Source organism: Equus przewalskii, chromosome 7 (assembly GCF_037783145.1).
Source record: "Equus przewalskii isolate Varuska chromosome 7, EquPr2, whole genome shotgun sequence".
NCBI classification, from domain to species: Eukaryota; Metazoa; Chordata; class Mammalia; order Perissodactyla; family Equidae; genus Equus; species Equus przewalskii.
In genome coordinates, this window is record NC_091837.1 from 22,977,181 (window position 1) to 22,999,119 (window position 21,939).

The following is a 21,939-nucleotide window of genomic DNA, read 5'->3' on the forward strand; positions in this document are numbered from 1 at the left end:
TTTAATATCAGTTTGGCTTCCCCTGACCAATACTTCTTGTCCTACCATCTATCATCACCAGTTATATTTTTAGGAATGAGCATGCAATATATGTTAAACATTAACCTAAAAACATTTTGGAAGACAAAAGCACTGGAAATATAGGGCACATCAGCAGAGAAACAAAAACGCAATAGTAATAAAAATATTAAGATCTTGTCAAGTAACACTCAAATGCTAATGAAAATACCTTCTAGGTAAGTAAATAGAAGCTATCACTAAGTCTATTGTTTTTCTGCCTGGTGGGTTTCTTTTTATTGAAAGAAAACAAGAATGGTTTATTCTCACAACTACAACACAGGTCATCTTATCTAAGTTCAACATCTATACTTTTAAAATGAAATATTAAAACATCTATTATATTTGGGGCATTCTAGTGAACAAAATGCAGGTTTAAAACCAAACATCTGACTCATCAGAATTATGCAAATGTTTACAAACCCAAATGGCTGCTCTTACCCATGAATGCCGCATTTTGTATTAGTTAGCAACTCTTGGGGGATTTCCTTAAATGAATCATGGCTATACTAATTTAACAAAAACATTAACCAAAGTGCCTTCTTAGGTGAAATAGTACAAATATTTTCTTCAAAAAGATTTGATGGGAGAGGGGAAATCTCTAATACAAATCCTTTAAAAAATTCCATTGTCCTTTGTGTTTAAAAAATGAAAAGACAGGTGAGGAAGGAATATTTCTCTCTATAGAATTATTCCACCAAAAAAAAGGGAGAGAAGAAATGATAAGAGTACTGGAATTGTATAGGAATTGATGATATATTTCCTTAACATGAGAGAATAAATAAATATAAACCTCAGTCCAAACCAGGATCTTCTTTAATAGGGAAACATGAGGTTATCTCCCACTAAAGTCTGGAACAAAATAAAAATGCCCACTATCTCCACTACTTTCTTTCTTTTTTTTTTTTTTTTTTGAGGAAGATTGGCCCTGAGCTAACATCTGCTGCCAAGCTTGAGGAAGACTGTCCCTGAGCTAACTAACATCTGTGCCAATCTTCCTCTATTTTGCATGTGGGATGCCTCCACAGCATGGCTTGATGAGCAGTGTGTAGCTCCGTGCCTGGGATCTGAACCCAAGAAACCTGGGCCGCCAAAGTGGAGCACACAAACTTAACCCCTATGCCACTGGGCCAGCCCCTCCACTACAATTTAATATCATGTTGAAGGTATTTACTCATACCATTAGACAAGAGAAAGCAATAAGAAGTATAAGAATTTGAAAAGAAAAATTGGAATTTTCATAGTATATATGAGATTACGTACCTAAAAAAACAAATGAATCTATGTAAAAACTACAATAAACAAATCAATAGCTTTCATAGACAAACAAATCAGTCAGAAGACATAAGGAAAGAAAAACTCTTTACTTATAAAAGCAAAAAATAAAATAAAGTATGTAACCATAAATTTAACAAGAGAAGTTCCAAAACATTATGAGGAAAACTATTAAACACTCCTGAAAGACACAAAAATAAACAAATGGAGAGACACACCATATTCTTAGACAGGAAGACTCAATATCATAAAGATGTAAGTCCTGAGGTAATTAATAAATATAAAGCAAATCCAATAATTAAAAAATTATGGCTTTTTAACAGAGCTAGACAAGTTGATAATAAAGCTTATTTGGAAAAACATACTAACAAGAATTCTCAGAATAACCCTGAAAAAGTAAAGCAGTTGGGGTGAAGGTGGCTACTTTTATTACATATTACAACTTTATTATAAAGCTTCTTTAAATAAAACAGTTAATATGAGTACATAAACAGACAGGCCAGTAGAACAATAGAAAATCTAGAAATAAATCCAATAGCATTTTTACATTTAAAATAAAACAAAGGTAGAATCTCAAATCCACAGGGGAAAAAATGGACTTTTTACTAATAGGTGTTGGGACAACTGGATAATTGGATAGCCACAGACGATAAATACCATACATCAGAAAAAATTTTAAACAGATCAGAGATATAAAAAATTAAATTGTAGAAGTCTGAAAAGAAAATATGAGTAAATTTTTTTACTTGCAAGAAGAAAAAATGATCCTAAATACGACTCAAAATCTGAAGTAATAAGAGAAAGAATTGATAAATTTGATTTCATAAATATGAAGAACTTTTTCATGGCAAAGTAACACCATAAGCAAAGTAAAAAGGCAAATACTAAACTGGGGAAAAATGCTACACTTATTAGCTAGGCAAAAAGTAAATATTCCTAATACATAAAGAGTTTCTAAAACTAGAATAAAAGGCCAAGAACCCTATAGAAAAATGGATATATATATATGAAGGTACAATTCACATAAAAAGAAGTTAAAATGACTGTTGCTCATGTGAAAAGATGCTCAACCTTGTTTATAGTAAGATAAATGAAAATTAAAACTATCATAAGATATCATTTCTGGTTACAAAACTCTAAAAGTTCAACAACATATTCTATTGGCAAGGCTGTGAGGAAACAGGCATTCTCCTCCATTGCAGGTGGGAATGTAAAATGCTCTAACCCTTATGGAGAGGAATGTGGCAATATTTAGCAAACTTACATATACATTTACCCTTTGATGTAGCAATCTCACTTCTGGTACTATATCCTAAAGATACACTAGCAAAAAACATGAAAGACATAAACAAAAAGCTATTCATGGAAGCACGATTTGTAATAGCAAAAGAATGGCAACAACCCAAATGTCCACCAACTGGGGATTGGTTGAATGAACTGTGGAAAACCCACTCAGTGGAGTACTACGTGACTGTGAACAGGAATAAGCATACCCACTACTTTGGCTCTAATGAAAAAGACATATAATAACAAGTGCTGGCGAGAACGTGGAAAAATCAAAAGCTTCCTACACTGTTGGTGGAAATGTAAAACGGTACAGCCGCTTTGGAAAGCAGTCACACATTTCCTCAAAATTTTGAATAAGGAATTATCACATGAACCAGCAATTCCACTCCTAGGAATATACTCAAGAGAAATGAAAACATATTTCCATAAAAAAACCTATACAAGAATGTTCATAGTAGCATTACTCATAATAGCCAAAAAGTAGAAACAACCCAAATGCCCATTAACTGATGAAAGGATGAACAAAATGTGATATATACATACAATGGAATATGAGTCAGTAATAAACAAAGAATGAAGTACTGACACATGCTACAACTTGAATGAACTACAAAATCAGCACGCTAAGTGAGAGAAGTCAGTCACAAAGGACCACATGCTGCATGATTCCATTTATATGAACTGTCCCTGACAGGCAAATCTATTGAGACAGTTTGGCCTCTGGTAGTTGTCTAGGGCTGGAGGTTCAGGCGGTAAGGGGAAGTGACTGCTAATGGGTTTAGGGTTTCTTTCTGGGGTGATAAAAATGTTCCACAATTGATTGTGGTGATGTTGCACAACTCTGTGAATATATTAAAAATCATTGAATTGTACACCTTAATGGGTGAATTGTATGGTATGTGAATTGTATCTCAATAAAGTTATAAAAAACAGGAATAAGGATTATTCTACTATTCACCAGCATATATTGTTAAGAATAAACAAAGCATGGAGAATAAAAGTGTGTATAATATATTCTTCTTTCCCTAAGAAGGGAGATACATGAATATATAACATTATTTCTTAATGGAATAATAAACTATAAAGTTAAAAAAATAATTACCTATGGGGAAAGGAAAGAATAGGGTGGATAGCACAGGGGTAGATGCTAGGAACTTCTTTGAATATTTCTTGCTTTGTAGATTTGACTTGGAATCATGTAAATATTTTAAATAATTATAAAACAAATTAATCCCTAAAAAATAATGCCTAAAAATATAAAAAAAACACATCTATGTATCCAGTTTAATTTTTGGCATAACCACACAGAAGAACTATTCTAAATGACTTTAAAACAGTATTTCGACTCTATGTCCCTAGTGGGATATACGCTAAAGAAAAAACAAACTAAAGAACAATTTTCAGCAGTAATCATATTTTTGGTGGTAGTACTGGTACTTCTATTTTGAAACTATTGTCTGTAAAGTATGGATTAAAGCAAATGACAAATTATGACAGTGCCAAAGGACTAAAGCAGAGAACAAATTAAATTATGCTGGTGTTACTGAGAACCAGAATTTTCATTGTGGCATAAGGAGAAAGATGTGAGATTGATGAGGTTAAGTAAAAACCCAGTAGTCTTGAATCTGAACTGGAAGGATTAGTATGATGTACTTTAGTACATGGTGTACTTTAGTACATTTTGATGTACACAGTGTACTTCATGAGAAAAAAAAGAGAAAAACTACTTCCTAGCTCTGTCCACTGAAAAGACCTAAAAACAACTGGCCACCCCAGTAGCAAGGAGAAATCCTAATACTACCCAGATTGGATTAGCAGACATTTGGTCCATGTCAAAAGGTCCTTGACATTTGGTCCGTGCCAAACGGTTTTGGACAGGACCAACTACCAAGGACCTATTGGTGTAGACCCAATTTCTCCATGGACGTTTTGGACAGGACCAAATATGACCAGATATTAAGGACCTTTTGGCGTAGACCAAATGTCTTACGGACCACACGTCTTATGGACGTTTGGACAGGACTAAAGGTCCTGCAAAGCCCAGATTGTGGTCTCTAAGTATAATTTCCTACTAAAACAAATCACACTCATAGAAGAAAGTCTAATTCCAGGTCTAGGGTAGGAAATGTAAAAAACGAGCTTAGAAATATTTTAATCATATCAGAAAGCAAGAACATCATCAAAGACAAATAGAATCTTAAAAGAACTGAGAAGTTAACTTGAAAAGCCTCCTACTAGCCCAAAATGGGACAATTTGAGCATCATTAAAGAAAATGTTTGAAACTTATCAAATATGATTACATCTATGATTCAAAATGACATTAAATAAACAAGCAAACAAAAAATAAAAAACTAACCCTTATTGATCACACTTACTGTTGGAGGAAGAAAACGAGTTGGAGAAAACCAATTTATTTTGAAAATTGATAAAAATAAGAATCAAGCAAGTACCCTGCCTTTCCTATATGAACTAGAGAGCAGGATAACCACATAGTTGACGAGAGGAGGTTTCTCTTTGCAGAAGTAGTCCACCTAATAAACGAAGAAGGAATCACAGCACCAACATTTCGTAATCTCTAATGAAATTAATGGATAGGCAATGATAATCAATGGCTGCTAACATCATAGAGAGACAACCAGACATTATTACCTCTAAATCAAAGTACATAATTCCACCTAGAAAATATTCTTGCCAAAAAAAAAAATCAAACTAGAATCTGTTCAAGCTTCTTGTTCTAATATATAGGAAATACAGGAAACAGAGGAACATGTTAAAAGGAAACCATAAGGTCACAATCAGTAAACTACAAACTATAGGAAACGAAATAGGATAAATAAACAAGTTTCTTCAATAAATAAATTGCAAGAAAATTATTAAATAAACAAATAACTAACTGGGAAAGAGAACCTATAGATAAAAAGAGACTTGAATAGGGCCAGCCCCATGGCCGAGTGGTCAAGTTTGTGCACTCTGCTTTGGCAGCCCAGGGTTTCACCAGTTCGGATCCTGGGCACGGACATGGCACCGCTCATCAGGGGCCACGTTGAGGTGGCGTCCCACATGCCACAACTAGAAAGACCCACAACTAAAAATATACAACTATGTACCAGGGGAGCTTTTGGGAGAAAAAGGAAAATAAAATCTTAAAAAAAAAAAAAAAAGACAGAGACTTGAACATATCAACCAAATGCAGTGTATGAATCCTGTCTGGATTCTAATTAAAATAAAGCAACTAAAAAAAGAAAGAAAGAGGCAATCAAGGAAATCTGAACACTGACTAGATACTTGCCAATATTAAGGAACTATTAAATTTTTCAGATGTGGTATGTTGCTAAGTTTTTTAAAAGCCTTTATTTTTTTAGAAATACGTTATAAAATATTTACAGATGAAATGATATGAAGTCTAAGATTTGCTTCAAAATAATCCAGTCAGGGCCAAGGGTACATATGAAACAAGAATGGCCATGATTGCTATAGTTTAGAGACACATGAGGGTTTATTGAACTATTTTTTCTACCTTTGTATATGGTTGAAATTTTCCATTATAAAAAGGTTTTTAAAAATTCTAGCATCCTTGACTAATGCTTTGTCATGTAGCTCAGTATTTTCTGAGATCATAGAATTCTCTTCACACTAAACTCCCCCAACCTGGGTTCTTTTCAGATAATCCATGGCTTTCATTTGAATCTTTGGTCTAGAAATACATAATAACATATATACTCTCATAATCTAATAGTTGTGGATAAAATGATAAACGCCTTAGTACTAAAATTTACTTTATTCTATACTTGCAAACTAACTTGAAATCTGAAAAAGTTATATTACCTTAATTCATTAAAGATCACGAATATTTTGATTTATATCACTTAAGGTAAGCTTTCATTTAAAAATCAAATTCCACACTCACAGATATAAACACCAACAGCTCTGTCACCACAGTTGGCAGACACTAAAGAAACTAAGCATTATCAGGTATATTGAATTTCAAACTTACACAGGCATCTTTTGTGGCTTTTCCACAAATTCCGTTATAACCTGGAGACTAGCAATGACAGAAGAACATTTATTCTTTATTGCCTTCTCCCTTTAAGACTATCAATAATACAGCCCCTGGTGTTTATGAAGGTGTTCACCAATAAGAATACAGATCTAACTATGTGGGCCAAAAGAGTGGTCTTACCTGTTGCCTATATAGTGAGAGTTTGCCTTCAATTGGCTCATTTCTCATCATTTTCTTTTCAATCAGCTGATTGATCTGTGTGTTCATTTCATTTATCTAAAACAGTATGAAAGTAGAAAAGGTTAAAACTCTTCCTATGATTATATAAACTAAGGGACATCTGGCCAAACCAAGCTTTGAATTTACAGTTCTTATCAGTGATTTCATGGGAGGAACAGTTCCATTAATGTGGGTTGTAACAATTACTTTTAAAAACAATTTACATTTCACAGCTCAGGATACATATTCACACAATTTGATTACTTATATGGATTCAACCATCCATGTCTAAATTATCCTAAAATATTCTATGTGAAATATTTATGCATTATTATAAAAAAGATGATTTCTAACAATCTGAAGTTATCCGCTCACCTTGGTTGTGACTTTCAAGTCACTGCAAGTGATAAAGCAAATCTGGACTAACATTCCCCAGGGATTTAGTACAAGGAATTCATGAACCCAGCTGGGAGGTGACATGGATGACATCTAAAAACTCTTCCTGTTCTAATGATCTGTGATTCTATCATAGCTGTCATTTATCATACTCATTAATCTAAACCTTTCCCAAACGTAATAAAATAAAACTGAATAAAGCCAAGAGAAGCATATAGTCCCTCAAAAAATAAAAAAAATTACATGGCTTTCAGTATATCCTTCCTTTGAAAAGACTAGAGTTCTCCTGTCAATTCTATGACATTAAAATTGAGCCAAATATGACTTGTACATCTAATTTCTATAAGTAAATTACAAGAATAAAATGGTCAGAATTATATATTTAATTGTAGTGGCTATTAAACACATAGTAAGCACATTAAAGGATTTGCAAGTCAAAACCTTCCAATCAATTTTCATGATATTTAATTACTTTTAAGAAATATACATCTGATTAGCATTTTACTTCTAGGGAACAAAAATGTTATGTTACCAGGTTTCAATGACCATTACAAGAAAGTTTAGTAATTGCAAAGCAAGTATAAAAGGCTAATAAAAAATATTAGCTTTAAATATAAAATTGCTATAATATTATTCTTAGAAATAAAAATTAATGATATTTAAAATATTTTAAAATTTGTCTTCTAAATGATCCCATTATGAATACATAAACCTATGAGCCAATCATATGCATTAATTTATATATCCAAGTTATTTAGTTACCTAATCATTTGACTAGGTTCTTACAACATCATGTGGATTAAGTAAAAGAATTATATGCTATAATTTCTCATAAAGAACAACTGTTCATAAGAGCTGTCAACTTAAGAGTCAAGAGTAGAACACTATAGAAAGCAGTTCACATAATTTTCACAGAACTGTGGATGAGATAAAATTGGGATCTATAAAAAGAAGATGATTGTCACTTACTTTAGATTCAAGTTCAAGAAGATCAGAATGGCCCATAGCAGGCTCTGAAACCACTTTTTGTAAAAAATGCAATTCTTTTTTCTTGCTTTCTAATTCTTTAGGAAATTTTTCAGTTACCATATATGAATTAAACTTTATCTCCTCCTCTAGTCTCTTCATTAAACCTTTAAAAATAAAATAAATGTATACTCAGCTCAAGAGAGTAGGTATATTGATACTTTGTACACTTGAAAATATAAGACCTGGGTAGTAGGGCATATCTGTCTAAAGCATTCTGTATAATATCTAGCATAGTACAAAAAAAGATTGGCCATTGAAATCTTTTGAGGTTAATTAGAACGATAATGAAGGAGGACAATTTACAAAGAAGAATATTTAAATAATTACAGAAAAAGTTATATTATGATCTTCTAAATTACCACCTAATTCTTTCATACTCTACAATATGCAAAAATAACATTTGCAGAGCCAGATATATTGTCGGGTCACATTTTGCCTTGTAAGTATTTAAGAAATCCACAAACCAAATGACAACAAAAATGAAATCTAACCCAGATTCTTTCTTCTATAAGCGGTCATTTATTCTTTTTCTTTGGCAATACTTCTGAAGCAATTTATATCTATTTTAATACTCCACAAATGGTAATACATTATAATTTGTCAGCTTCAAACCAATGAAGACATTACTAAAAGTACAAGTTAAAAATCCAAAAAAGAGAAATTATCTACATTCATAAATGTTTGCAGTTTTCCATGTTTGGTCGTTTTGCTTTTGCAAAGTATTCGTTTAAAGTTATGTGGCAACTTAAACTGTATTTTTAAGACTTAATAGTTTTATTTTGGCAGAGTGCACAAATATACACACACACAGATTTTCAGTGAATAATGGCTTTGTTATAAATTCCCAGCCTAGAGAGCTTTACAAAGTTTATTTCAGATCTTTCCATTACACATTTACAAATTCTGGCTTGACTTTTTAAAACACTGGATTTCCGGTTTAAGTAATCTGCGTGCGTAGATTGCATAATAAATCTGGACCAAAGCCTTAAAATTATTTTTAGTTCTGTTGTGCTAGCCATATATTAACATGTAAAAATTTATTAATGGCAAATTCACAAGTTCTCCATTCATCCCTACAATATTCCCCCCTTTTCAGGGACTGGAGAAGGGGAGGCAAGAGAAAACGCTTAATGAATCACACTATAATTAGGCAGTCATTCCTCTGTAGTTTCTGATTAAATCTACATCCTGGCTTCTTGGGCTATTACATGACTAGTTTTTCCATCTTCAAGTTCTTAAACATACTGCATGTAATCAGAGGTATGAGGAACCAAAATCTAAAATGTTTTTAAAGATTTAAAGTTTTAAATATTATTTTTCCTATTTAAAAAAAAGTTGCTAATTCTAGAAAATACCAACTAGTCTATAGTGACAGAAAGCAGATCAGTGGTTGCCTGGGGATGGGTAGAGGGGCAGAGAGGGCAGGAGTGAGACATTACAAAGGGGCATAAGGAAATGTTTGAGGGTGATGGACATATCTGTTATCTTGATTAAGGCTGATGGTTTCACCAGTGCATACATATGTCAAAATTTATCAGGTACATACTTTAAATATGTGCAGTTTATTTTATATCCACTTTACCTCAATAAAGCTGTTAAAAAACAGATTTCCATCACATTTTCAATTCCTCTCTTAAAAATTTTGACTTAGGAGTGACATCAGCATCATGGCAGAATGAGTTGTTTCCTCAGGCTCTCCCCTTTAAGTTATAACTAAATGGACATTAATTAACCAGCATAGGATGCCTTGCACAGCACAACACTTCTGAGAGATCCGTGCAGCTATACATCTGAAGGCAGGTGGATGGGGCAGTGGAACTAAGTAAGCACACCCCTTTCCCTGCCCAGCGGTGGTGAGTCAGTTCACAGATCCTCACATAGCAGCCATGCATGACCATAAGAGGAGGTGGGGACAGCCCAGCCTGAGCCAATGCTTTTGGAGTTGCAGCCTGGCCCACGGGAGTGTCCAATGTGCTGCTGTGACCCCACCCGTGGGAACATTCTACACCGAGTGATGGAAGCTCAGCCACTGCATGGGTGTTCCTCCCCGCAGTGCAGCACAGGTAAGAAGATGCCCCCACCGATGGGGCACAGCAGCCCCAGGGATCCACCAAGTTGCAGTTCAGCCCCCTTGTGGGTACCCCTCACACTTAGAGCAGCACAGGCAAGAAAGCGCCTCGCCCATGGAGCACAGCAGCCCACGGGACCAACCAAGTGGCGGCTCAGACCCCACATAGGTGCCCCTCCTGCCTAGCATGCAGCAGCTCAGTGAGTCCCCTGCCAAACCCAGAGGCCCTGTCTATGGTACCCAATGTGCCCACCCAGCACAAAGGCCCTGCCCACGTGAGTGCAACCTGCAGAGTGGCTGCAGCCAGCCTGGGAAAACACAGAGTAGCCCTACCCACACAAATTCCAGCAGACAGCGTGGGATCAGAAAACACAGCTCCTGCCTGCACCCTCTACCCGCAGTGGTGGCAGGTGGAATCTGTGACCTGACACTACCACAAATGTACTGGCAAAGGATCACTTCATCAAACACCATGAAGAACTACATTAACACTTCAGAGCAGAAGGGAAATGACAAGTCTCCAGAAACCAATCCTGAATTCACAGAAATTTACAATCTAAATGACAGAGAATTCAAAACAGCTATCATAAAGAAACTCAACAGGTCACAAGAAAACTCAGAAAGACAGTTCAGTGAACTCAGGAATAAAATTAATGAGCAGAAGGAATACTTCACCAAAGAGATTGAAACTCTAAAAAAAAAACCAAACAGAAATTCTGGATATGAAGAACACAATTAATGAGATAAAAAATAATCTAGAATTCATAAAAAATAGACCTGACATTATGGAGGACAGAATTAGAGATTTGGAGGATAGAAATATAGAAATGTTTCAGGTGGAGGAGGGGAGAGAACTAAGATTCTTAAAAAATGCAGGTATTCTTTGAGAAAGATCTGACTCAATTAGGAAAAGCAACATAAGGATTATAGGTATTCCAGAGGGAGAGGGGAGGAGGAAAGGAGCAGAGAACTTGTTCAAAGAAATAAAAGCCGAGAACTTCTAAAACCTGGGGAAGAAACTGGACTTACAAGTACTTGAAGCCTATAGAACTCCTAATTACATCAATGCACAAAGACCCACTCCACGGCATATACTATTAAAACTGGCAAAAGTCAATGACAAATAAAAATATTAAGGGCAGCAAGGCAGAAGAAAATAATCTACAAAGGAACCCCTATCACACTTTCAGAGGATTTCTCAGCAGAAACCTTACATGCTAGGGGAGAATGGAATGATATAATCAAAATACTGAAAGACAAAAACTTTCAGCCAAGAATACTCTAGTCACTGAAACTATCCTTCAGATATGATGAAGAAATAAAAACTTTCCCAGATAAACAAAAGCTGAGGGAGTTCATCACCACTAGACTTCCCTCACAAGAAATGAGGAAGGAAGCCCTCCTACCTGTAACAAAAAGGGAAAGGTTTAGAAAACCTCGAGCAAGGAAATAAATAGCCAGAATAATGACATGATTCTATATATAAAAAACCCTAAAGAATCCACCAGAAAGCTATCAGACATAAGCAACAACTACAGGAAAGTGGCAGGGTATAAAGTCAACTTACAAAAACCAGTTGCATTTCTTTTTTTTTTCCCAAAGATTTTATTTTTCCTTCTTCTCCCCACAGCCCCCTGGTACACAGTTGCATGTTTTTTTTTAGTTGTGGGTCCTTCGAGTTGTGGCAGCATTTCTATACACTAATAATGAACTAACAGAAAGGGAAGTCAAGAATACAATCCCATTTACAATCTCAACAAAAAGAATAAAATATCTAGGAACAAATTTAACCTAGGAGGTGAAAGACCTATACAATGAAACCTATAAGACATTACTGAGAGAAATTGAAGAAGACACAAAGAAATAGAAAGATATTCATGCTCATGGATTGGAAGAATAAACACAGTTAAAATGTCCATATTATCTAAAGCAATATACAGATTTAATGCAATCCCAATCAGAATCCCAATGACATTCTTCATGGGAACAGAACAAAGAATCCTAAAATTTATATGGAACAAAAGATTCCAAATAGCCAAAGCAATCCTGAGAAAAAAGAACAAAACTGGAGGCATCACAATGCCTAACTTCAAAATATACTACAAAGCTATAGTAACCAAAACAACATGGTATTGGCACAAAAACAGATGCACAGATCAATGGAACAGAACTGAAAGCCCAGAAATAAAACCACACATCTACGGACAGCTGATCTTCAACAAAGGAGCCAAGAACATAAAATAGAGAAAGGAAAGTCTCTCCAATAAATGGTGTTGGGAAAACTGGACAGCCACATGCAAAACAGTGAAAGTAGACCATTATCTTACACCATATACAAAAATTAACTCGAAATGGATTAAAGACTTGAATGTAAGACCTGAAACCATAAAACTCCTAGAAGAAAACATAGGCAGTACACTCTTTGACATGGATCTTAGCAGTATCTTTTTGAACACCATGTCTACTCAGGCAAGGGAAACAAAAGAAAAAATAAACAAATGGGACTACATCAGACTAAAAAGCTTCTGCAAGGCAAAGGAAACCATGAACAAAATGAAAAGACAACACACCAATTGGGAGAAAATATTTACAAATCATATATCCAACAAGGGGTTAATTTCCAAAATACGTAAAGAACTCACACAACTCAACAACAAAAAAACAAACAACCTGATCAAAAAATGGGCAGAGGATATGAACAGACATTTTTCCAAAGAAGATACACAGATAGCCAACAGGCACATGAAAAGACGTTCAACATCACTAATTATTAGGGAAATGCAAACCAAAACGACAATGAGATATCACCTCATATCCATCAGAATGGCTATAACTACCAAGATAAAAAACAACAAACATTGGAGAGGTTGTGGAGAAAAGGGAACCCACATACACTGCTGGTGGGAATGCAAACTCACTTAGCCACTATGGAAAACAGTACGGAGATTTCTCAGAAAAATTAAAAATAGAAATACCATACAATCCAGCTATCCTACTATTAGTTATTTATCCAAAGAACATGAAATCAACAATACAAAGAGATCTATGCACCCCGTATGTTCAATGCAGCATTATTCACAATGGCCAAGACGTGGAAGCAACCTAAGTCACATCAACTGATGAATGGATAAAGAAGATGTGGTGTATATATATATATACACACACACAATGGAATACTACTTGGCCATAAAAGAAGAGAAAATCCTTCCATTTGCAACAACATGGATGGACCTTGAGGGTATTATATTAAGCAAAATAAGCCAGACAGAGAAAGACAAACACCATATGATTTGATTCCTATGTGGAAGACAAACAAATACATGGATGAAGAAAACAGATTAGTGGTTACCAGAGGGGAGAGGAGTGCGGGAGTGGGTGAAAGGGGTAAAGGGGCACATGTATGCTGATGGATAAAAACTCGGCTATTGGCGGTGAGCACAATGCAGCCTATGTAGAAACTGATACAAAATAACATACACTTGAAACTACACAATGTTGTAAACCAATACAACCTCAATAAAATAAAAAAACTATCAACTTAGACCTTGAAAAGTAGTCATATGTTTCTAAAGTTTTTTAAAAAATATCTTTCAAAATCCTGATGAAATTAAAAATAAGGTCACTAAGATCTCATCAAACTTTTTGATTAAAAACCCTCTGAAAACATCTCACTGATCCTACTATAACTGAATGCAGAGTCCTTTTATATAATAAATGTCCTGAATGTGTAGAGTATAAAGATGAATTAACTTCAATGAATGCTTTATAATATGGTCATTATTCTGAAAAAATACAAATTACATCGTTACACTAAAAACACTTTTTGTCATTTAAGTAAATAGAAAGAAACTTTTTGTAACATTCTTTCTTAGTAAAAAATTTAGGTAGACCTTATTAAACTAAAAACCTAGATCAATTAAACATCTGTTTAATCTACTCTTTTCCTAGGCTGCTGAATACAACCCTTGAGACTCTGTTTCCCAGAAAGATGTCAACAAGGCAAGAACTCCTTAACTTCTTGCTCCCTACTCCCATTCTACCCAGAAAAAAACACATATTGCACACATAATGGCTTATTTTTATATTTTCGGCCATTTTTTCTTACTTGATTCCCTTCCTACCTGTAGAAAAGATAATTTTCTTCCTATCCAGGGTTAAGGTCTCTACTCTCACCTCCCAACAATTTAACAGAATATTTATTGAATACCTGCCATGTGTAACCTAGTGTGCTAGGGCCTGGAAATAGACCAATTATGACTTGGTGACTAGCCTGGAATTTAGTTGAGTCAGAGTCAGATATGCCAACAATTAACATATCATGGTAATTGCTGTAGAACATTCAATGCAATGCATGGAGTACAATGGGAGCACACAGGAAAGGCTATCAGTTCTCACCTTTTCCTTCTGAATCTTCAAATTTCCATTTGTCTAACTCTTTCTTCCAGCATATAAAGACCACTACACTACTACCCTCCCTCAACCTAGGCACAGTACTGTCTTTCTCATTCATTTGCACACTCCCTCTCTTACCCTCTTTTCAAAAACAAGCAGTCAGAAGAAGCCTACTCTATTATCTCTACTTCATCTATCATTTGCTCAGCCCACTATACTGTATTTACATTCTTTCAGATCACCGTGCCTTGGTATGGGATGTCTTCTACTCCTTCATCTTTCCAACTTTAACTTAGCTCAGTTGCCACCATGTGCAGGAAGCCATCTGACACTGTTAGGGTTTGTTTTATCTCTTCTTTCTCACAGAACCTTATCCTGAGCTCCATCGTCGTGCTGCGTTACAATTGTCCGCTGTTTGTCATTCCTCCATTAGACTGTGAGTACTTTAATAGAAATATCTTTCTTTCTAATCCTAGAACTTAGCATAGTACCTGATATGTGGAAGATGTTCAATAAATATTGAGTTAACGGACTATTGGTTTTGAGCCGATTATTTTTATTACTAAACAATGCAATAGATTTTGTTTTGCAGCATCTACTAACATATTACTTACATTAATATTTTAAACCAACATTCCAAGACATGCCCCAAACAGAACTTTATTTGTCTATTTTATTACTAAATAATTACATATTTCCTGGCCCAAACAATTTCTATTTAGGCTAGAAAGCCAAAGCAAAATAAAGACTCTTAACTCAAATAAAAAATGAAATATTACTAATACTACAAATATCTCTGGTTATTCTGTTTAGTTGCCAGAACTAAAACATAATAGCAAGAAATATTTAACCTAATAAAATTAAGGATAATAGATATTGCAGAAATATATGTTCAGGCTAACATTTTAAATGGTATTAAACTGTACTGATCAATCAATTATTTTTCTGCATACCAAATCTTTCAATTCTTATATTCATTATCTTCATTTCCAAAAATTCACTATTAATAATAAGTTCTAATAATTTCTTAACAAGAGTAGGCCTAAAAATTGCTTACTGATATTAATTTTTAAATGGCTATAATTTAATGAATTTCTTTTGAAGATTCATCTTAATTTTTTATAACAAAGATGTGGTGAAGGAATCTACATCCAATCCAAAGAACATACACTGAAAAGATACATATTATACTAAGGGGAAAAAATCATTAAAAAATTATTTTATTTTGTCCTGAAAATTAACTTTCTCCTAAAAAGTGAAAACTTAGCAAATAAAGAATCAAATAACACCAATAACTAAATGCATAGCAGCTCCCAGGTATTGCTTGAATCTGAATTTATAATGACTGAGAGGAGTGAGAAATTGTATGGAAAGCTACTAGTTAACGTATTAATCATACATCTTGTAGGGAGTACTGTACTGGCTTCTTAAATATCAATTAAATATACCATATTTCCTTGATTTTAAGATGCCAACAATTTTAGTTAATGTGCCATTAACTAAATTACAAATACCACGTTAAATGAACATATAGAATGTAAGATACATCCTGATTATAAAAACAACTAAAATGGGAAAGAATATATGTCTAGAATTAAGGAAATACTGTATTATCTCTTAACAGCTTTATTGAGATATAATTTATATGCCATAAAATTCATCCATTTAAAGTATACAATTCAATGGTTTTTAGTCTATTCCAAGATTTATGCAACTATTACCACAATCAACTTTACAACATTTTTATCAGCTCCAAAAGAAGCCTCTATATCCATCAGCAATCACTTCCTCCCCCCACCCACCCCAACAGCTGACCCCCTAACTCTAAGGCAATCACTAGTTTGATTTTTATCTCTATGGATTTGCTTTTTGTGGACATTTCATACAAATGGGATCATATAATATGTGGTCTTCTGTGACCAGTTTTTTTCACTTAACATGTTTCTGAGGTTCATACATACTGTAGCATCCATTAATACTTCATTCCTTTTATTCTGAATAATATTCCATTGTATGGATACACCACACTTTGCTTACTTATTCATCTGTTTAGGGACACTGGGTTGTTTCTAAATAATGCTGCTATGAACATTTATGTACAAGTTTTTGTGTGGACATATGTCTTCAATTCTCTTGGGCAGATACTGAGAAATATAATTTTATGTTTAACGTTTGAGGCCAAACTGTTTTCCAAAGGAGTTGCACCATTCTACATTCCCACCAGCAACATATGAGAATTCCAATTTCCCCATATACTTGCCAATACTTGTTATTGTTTCTCTTTATTATAGTCATTCTATATATTATACCTTAGAGTAGATTCCAAAGAATACTACAGAAAGATGAATTACCCCTCTAACAGCTGGAAATTTACATTGGAATATTTCTCCAATACCAATGAGAGCTTTGCACTGTTCTTCTAATTTACGTGGTCCCTTCTGATGAGCAAAAACACTTTAAAAATGCCTAGGATGGATTTGGTGGTGTAATCTGGGATATCAGAACAATTTATCCTCTATAGAAAGCTAATGGGACAACAGAGTCAGGGATATCCATGCCATCAGCACAACCAAAAATATGTAAAAACACTCAGTTTTAAGGGTTCAGTATTTTAGTCTTTTTCTTTGTAGTCCTGGTTCTAAAATAATGATTCACATTTTTTCCATCCACCTTTTTCATCCATCCTAAGTACTTTATATACTCACACACAGGAGACCTTCCTCCTCCCTCCATGGTGCTTTCCTTTCTTTTTCTTTTTTTTTTTTTTTGAGGACGATTAGCCCTGAGCTAATACCTGCTGCCAATCCTCCTCTTTTTGCTGAGGAAGACTGGCCCTCAGCTAACATCCGTGCCCATCTTCCTGTACTTTATATGTGGGATGCCTGCCACAGCATGGCTTGACAAGTGGTACGTAGGTCCGTACCTGGGATCCAAACCAGCAAACCCCAGGCCGCCAAAGTGGAACATGTGAACTTAACCACTGCGCCACCAGGCCAGCCCCCATGGTGCTTTCCACTACCCTCACCTTCTGATGAAACACTGAAGGGGAATATAAAACCCCAGGTGAAAACTTAAGGATGTCTTCATTAGGACTCTCACTTACTAGCTAGGAAATGAGGCTCCAATATGCTGAGATATCACTTGATGATAATTAATTTTCATTAGTCGATTACTTTAAGGAAGACAAGTGATTTAAACTAATATTTTCTGGTCACCTATATGATATAACAACTTCTACTTACTTTCAGGCTTTGCATCTGCTGCTGCATGGCGCATACTTTTCAGCTGGTTTTGTACTCTTTGCAGTCTCTGCACTGCATGAAATAGCTTTAAAATACAATTAGATTCATTACTTGCTTAGTCTATTGAAACTTACCACTCATATAGACAAGCAATGAAAAACACAAGTTGCACATAATTGTTGTGATATAGAAGGAACAAATAATAAAAACTAAGAAAATTACTATATTAAACCCAAAATGTAACTCAATACGCTTTCACGTAAAACTTAAAAAAAAGTTTTAAGAAATTTTTTTAGTTATTTGTTGAATTTGGTGATCAAGGAAAAATACTTGTCAAAAAAATATATGTACCAGGCTTTTCTTGTCATAACATAGTTTTCTTAATTATAAGGATTGCAAGCATCCTCACAAATGATGTCTCAGAATCAGAAACTGATGCGAAGTAACCACTCCGGGCCTGGGCAATGCAGCTTACTGCTGCAGTGGAACTCCTATGATGCCAACTCAAGTTCCAAAAGAGCCAAACATCTAAACTGCCTATTTTGTAGGAAATGGCACCGACTGGAACTATATATATAAATACTTGAGTGTGTGTGAGGAAGACTGTCGCTGAGCTAACATCTATGCCAATCTTCCTCTATTTTATGTGGGACGCCACCACAGTGTGGCCTGAGGAGCAGTGCTAGGTCCATGCCTGGGATCTGAACCTATGAACCCCGGGCCACTAAGGTGGAGCACACGAACTTAACCACTACGCCACCAGGCCAGCTCAGGAACTATATTTTTAATGTATTAAGTCTACTTAGTTTTAAGATAGACTTTTAACAAAATAAAAGTAATACTTTCTGGACAAATTATTTTTTCTTTAAGACAAAGTCTAAAAATGCGGAGTGTGGGTGATTTTGAGCCTTTTCATGATTTGCTTATTTGCCACTGGAGTAAAGTGTAGAGGGTACTGTGGTCAGTGGAATAGAAAGGAGGTTCTCATAGCCACAGAATCTCAGGACACCCTTGAGAGATTCTAGAAGTTTTATCAGCAGTTGACCGTGCTGCTTAGCATTACAATGAATGTTCTGTAATGTTGGAACAACATGAGTTAAACAAAGGTCAAAAGATATCGTATAGATACACACAGAGTTCAGAACCCGAAGGTGGTATTGTTGTTGCTACTGGCACCACAAAGTACTCTTAAAAGAGTATTCCAAAGTGTTAAGAAAGGGAAATATGAACTTCTACAATTCTAAAATTCTCTTTCTTTACATTTGAATTATCAGAAGGAATTATTTCTTTCATCATGAGAATATAAACTTTTATGTGGATACCTGATTCTTTTGTTCCTGTTTCTGCTGTGCAAGAAATTCTTCTCTCTCTTTTTCAACCCGAAGTTGCCTTGCTATTTTAAGCATCCGTTGATGATTCTGAACTGTCTCCACCTACAGTAAGGGAATAAGTAGTACATGTTACTGTCAAATTTAAGAAAGAAATCAGCAAGTCACGTGACTCAGACATCCACTCATCATTTCCTTTTGGTAAACAGTACTCCCTAGAGATGACAGTAAAGCTCTAGACTACAGGTCCTTAAAAGTGTTGGGCTACTGCTTAGGGAGATTCTCTTTCCATCAGTGTTACTTGAGTCTATCCTCAGATGTATACCCATGCTTTGCTTAATCTTCATTTGCATTCCTAAACCTTTCCAAGTCGTTGAGACTTAGGGCCAAAGTCTAACAGTGCTAATTCTTTCCTTACCCTTTTCTTCAAACGTTCGACTCTCTTAATGAGTTGATCCTTTTCTTCTTCCATTGCACTGATATCCTAAAAATTAGTCAAGAAATTATTATAAGAAAAAGTATTCTTTGTCTGTACACTTCAGATAAGGTTTTATATGATTATGCATCTACCATTTTTATCACTTAAACCAGAGTATTAAGGAACAAAGATCCTCTTTTGCGTGAAGGGCATTTCTATTCCCCCCCCAGGGTTCTTTCTTTTTCTTTCTTTATATGCAGGGTAATTTATCTGGCAGCTTGGTGTTCATCTAGAAAAGCAACTAGGACAGGTTATAACGTAGCAAGGTAAAGCTGCCAACCAGCACATTTGTGTTCTGCTTCCAAATATGGCCACACGATTTTTCAAAAATCTTCTATAATGGAAAGTATGCAGGTCTAAAAACATGAACAACAGCTGCTGACATCCCATCTGCTCTGTTAAATACCAAACTATATATTCTGCCAATTTTCCATCAAAATTATTTTTAAGGCTATGGTGTTTCCAAGACATAAATTTGTATCTGGTTTTGTCAATTAACCAATTCCCTTCCTAAAAATAAGGACTTCAAAAATAAGCCACCTTCCTTTTAACCAGCTCCATATTTTCTAATGAAAACAAACAAGTAAAAACTCCTTCCTAAACCTAAAAAACGAATAGCCTATCCAGCATAGTAATACTAAAGGTAAAAATATACATAGTAGTCAGTATTGATAGGATTTGAGGGAACAGGCACTCTTACTCATTACTGGTGGCATTGAATTGAAGGACAATATCAAAAGTCTTAAAATAAATGTTGATACCCTCTAGCCCAGTAATTCCACCTCTGGGAATTTGTCCTAAAAAAATACTCATGAAAGGTCACAGACTTCTCTATAAGGATTCTCATAAATGCTAAGTATATCTAAAATTTGGAAATGACCCAAATGTCTGAGGATTATTAAATAAATTATGGCACAATACAATGAAAGTCATTAAAAATTATGCAGAAGAATGTTTAATAACATGAGAAAAAGTCATGATATGACATTACTTGAAAGAAGCAGATTACATTTATTTACAGTATAATATCAAGATTTAACTATATTCACTAAAATGTCAATAGTAATTATCTCTAGAGAATGGGTTTATGAGTGAATTAGTTTCTATATCTTGCTTAATCATATTTTCTACAAAGAATACGCTCAAAAATACTTTGGTAATAATTAATGAAATTAAAATTATAGACTCTAGGTTATTTTATCTTTCAGTTTACTCACATGACATAATGGAGGAACAGCAGATGGACATTTATCATTCTTATTCCAAACTATGTTATAGGTATCAACTTATGGGTCTTTCTCCCCCACTAGATGTGAATTCATCTTTCATTCCTAATACATTCAACAAACTCTTATTAAGAACGTGCCATGTGCAGGGCACTGTGACAGGCACTGGGGATACAGTGGTGAACAAGATATACAGACATAGTTCTTGCCCTCATAGGGCTTCAGGGTAGTTGGGAAGATAGACATTAAAGTAATTATAAGTGTAATGAGTGTTATTAGACAAAAAGAATTGGGAAACTAATCTATCTAGAGAATCAGGAAAGGCCTCCCCAAGGAAGCAGCTTCCAATGTCTCCTGACTGAATAAGATAAAGACGGTGTTGATAACTCAGGAATTCTAAAAACACAAAATCCATGAAAGTGAAAATTACCAAGTGTTTAGAGAAGGAACTTATACGACTGATGACAATGTACAAATATTTTTGGGAGAACATTAAGTAACATGCATTAAAAATCCTAAAAATTTCCAGACGCTTTAATGAGCAATTGCATTTCTAGGAATTTATTCTAAGGAAACAATCACAGCTACACAAAAATAAATTCACGTAGAAGATAATCATAGCATTATCTCTAATAGCAAAAAATAAAAACAAAAAATGATTTACCTATCCATACTACGGAATATTAGTCATTAAAATTCATACTATAGAAAGATAATGAGAATATATTCACAATGTAATAATTAAAAAACCAAGATACAAATTACTATGTATGGCGTGAGCCCAAATCCACACATACATACAAAAAAAAGCCTAGAAGGATATACAACACATTAACAACTGGATGATTTTTTTCTTTTTTGTCCTTTTCTCTATTTTCTATAATATATAACTGATGTATATATATTAGATAAAGACCCAAAACGTAATCTTTTTAATCTAT

General features: G+C 34.6%; 1 protein-coding gene across 9 annotated transcripts in view; it reads right to left on the bottom strand.

Annotated features, from left to right (window-relative positions):
• The window catches only part of IFT81 (intraflagellar transport 81), a 185,944-nt gene that overhangs the window by 53,248 nt on the left and 110,757 nt on the right, over positions 1–21,939 (bottom strand). For all 9 annotated transcript variants that reach the window (XM_070628993.1, XM_070628996.1, XM_070628995.1 and 6 more), the window contains 5 exons: positions 19,713–19,778; positions 19,289–19,399; positions 17,967–18,051; positions 8,205–8,368; positions 6,801–6,896 (listed from right to left, as the gene is read on the bottom strand). In XM_070628993.1, coding sequence (XP_070485094.1) covers positions 6,801–6,896; positions 8,205–8,368; positions 17,967–18,051; positions 19,289–19,399; positions 19,713–19,778 — 522 coding nt within the window. The remainder of the gene's footprint in view (positions 1–6,800; positions 6,897–8,204; positions 8,369–17,966; positions 18,052–19,288; positions 19,400–19,712; positions 19,779–21,939) is intronic.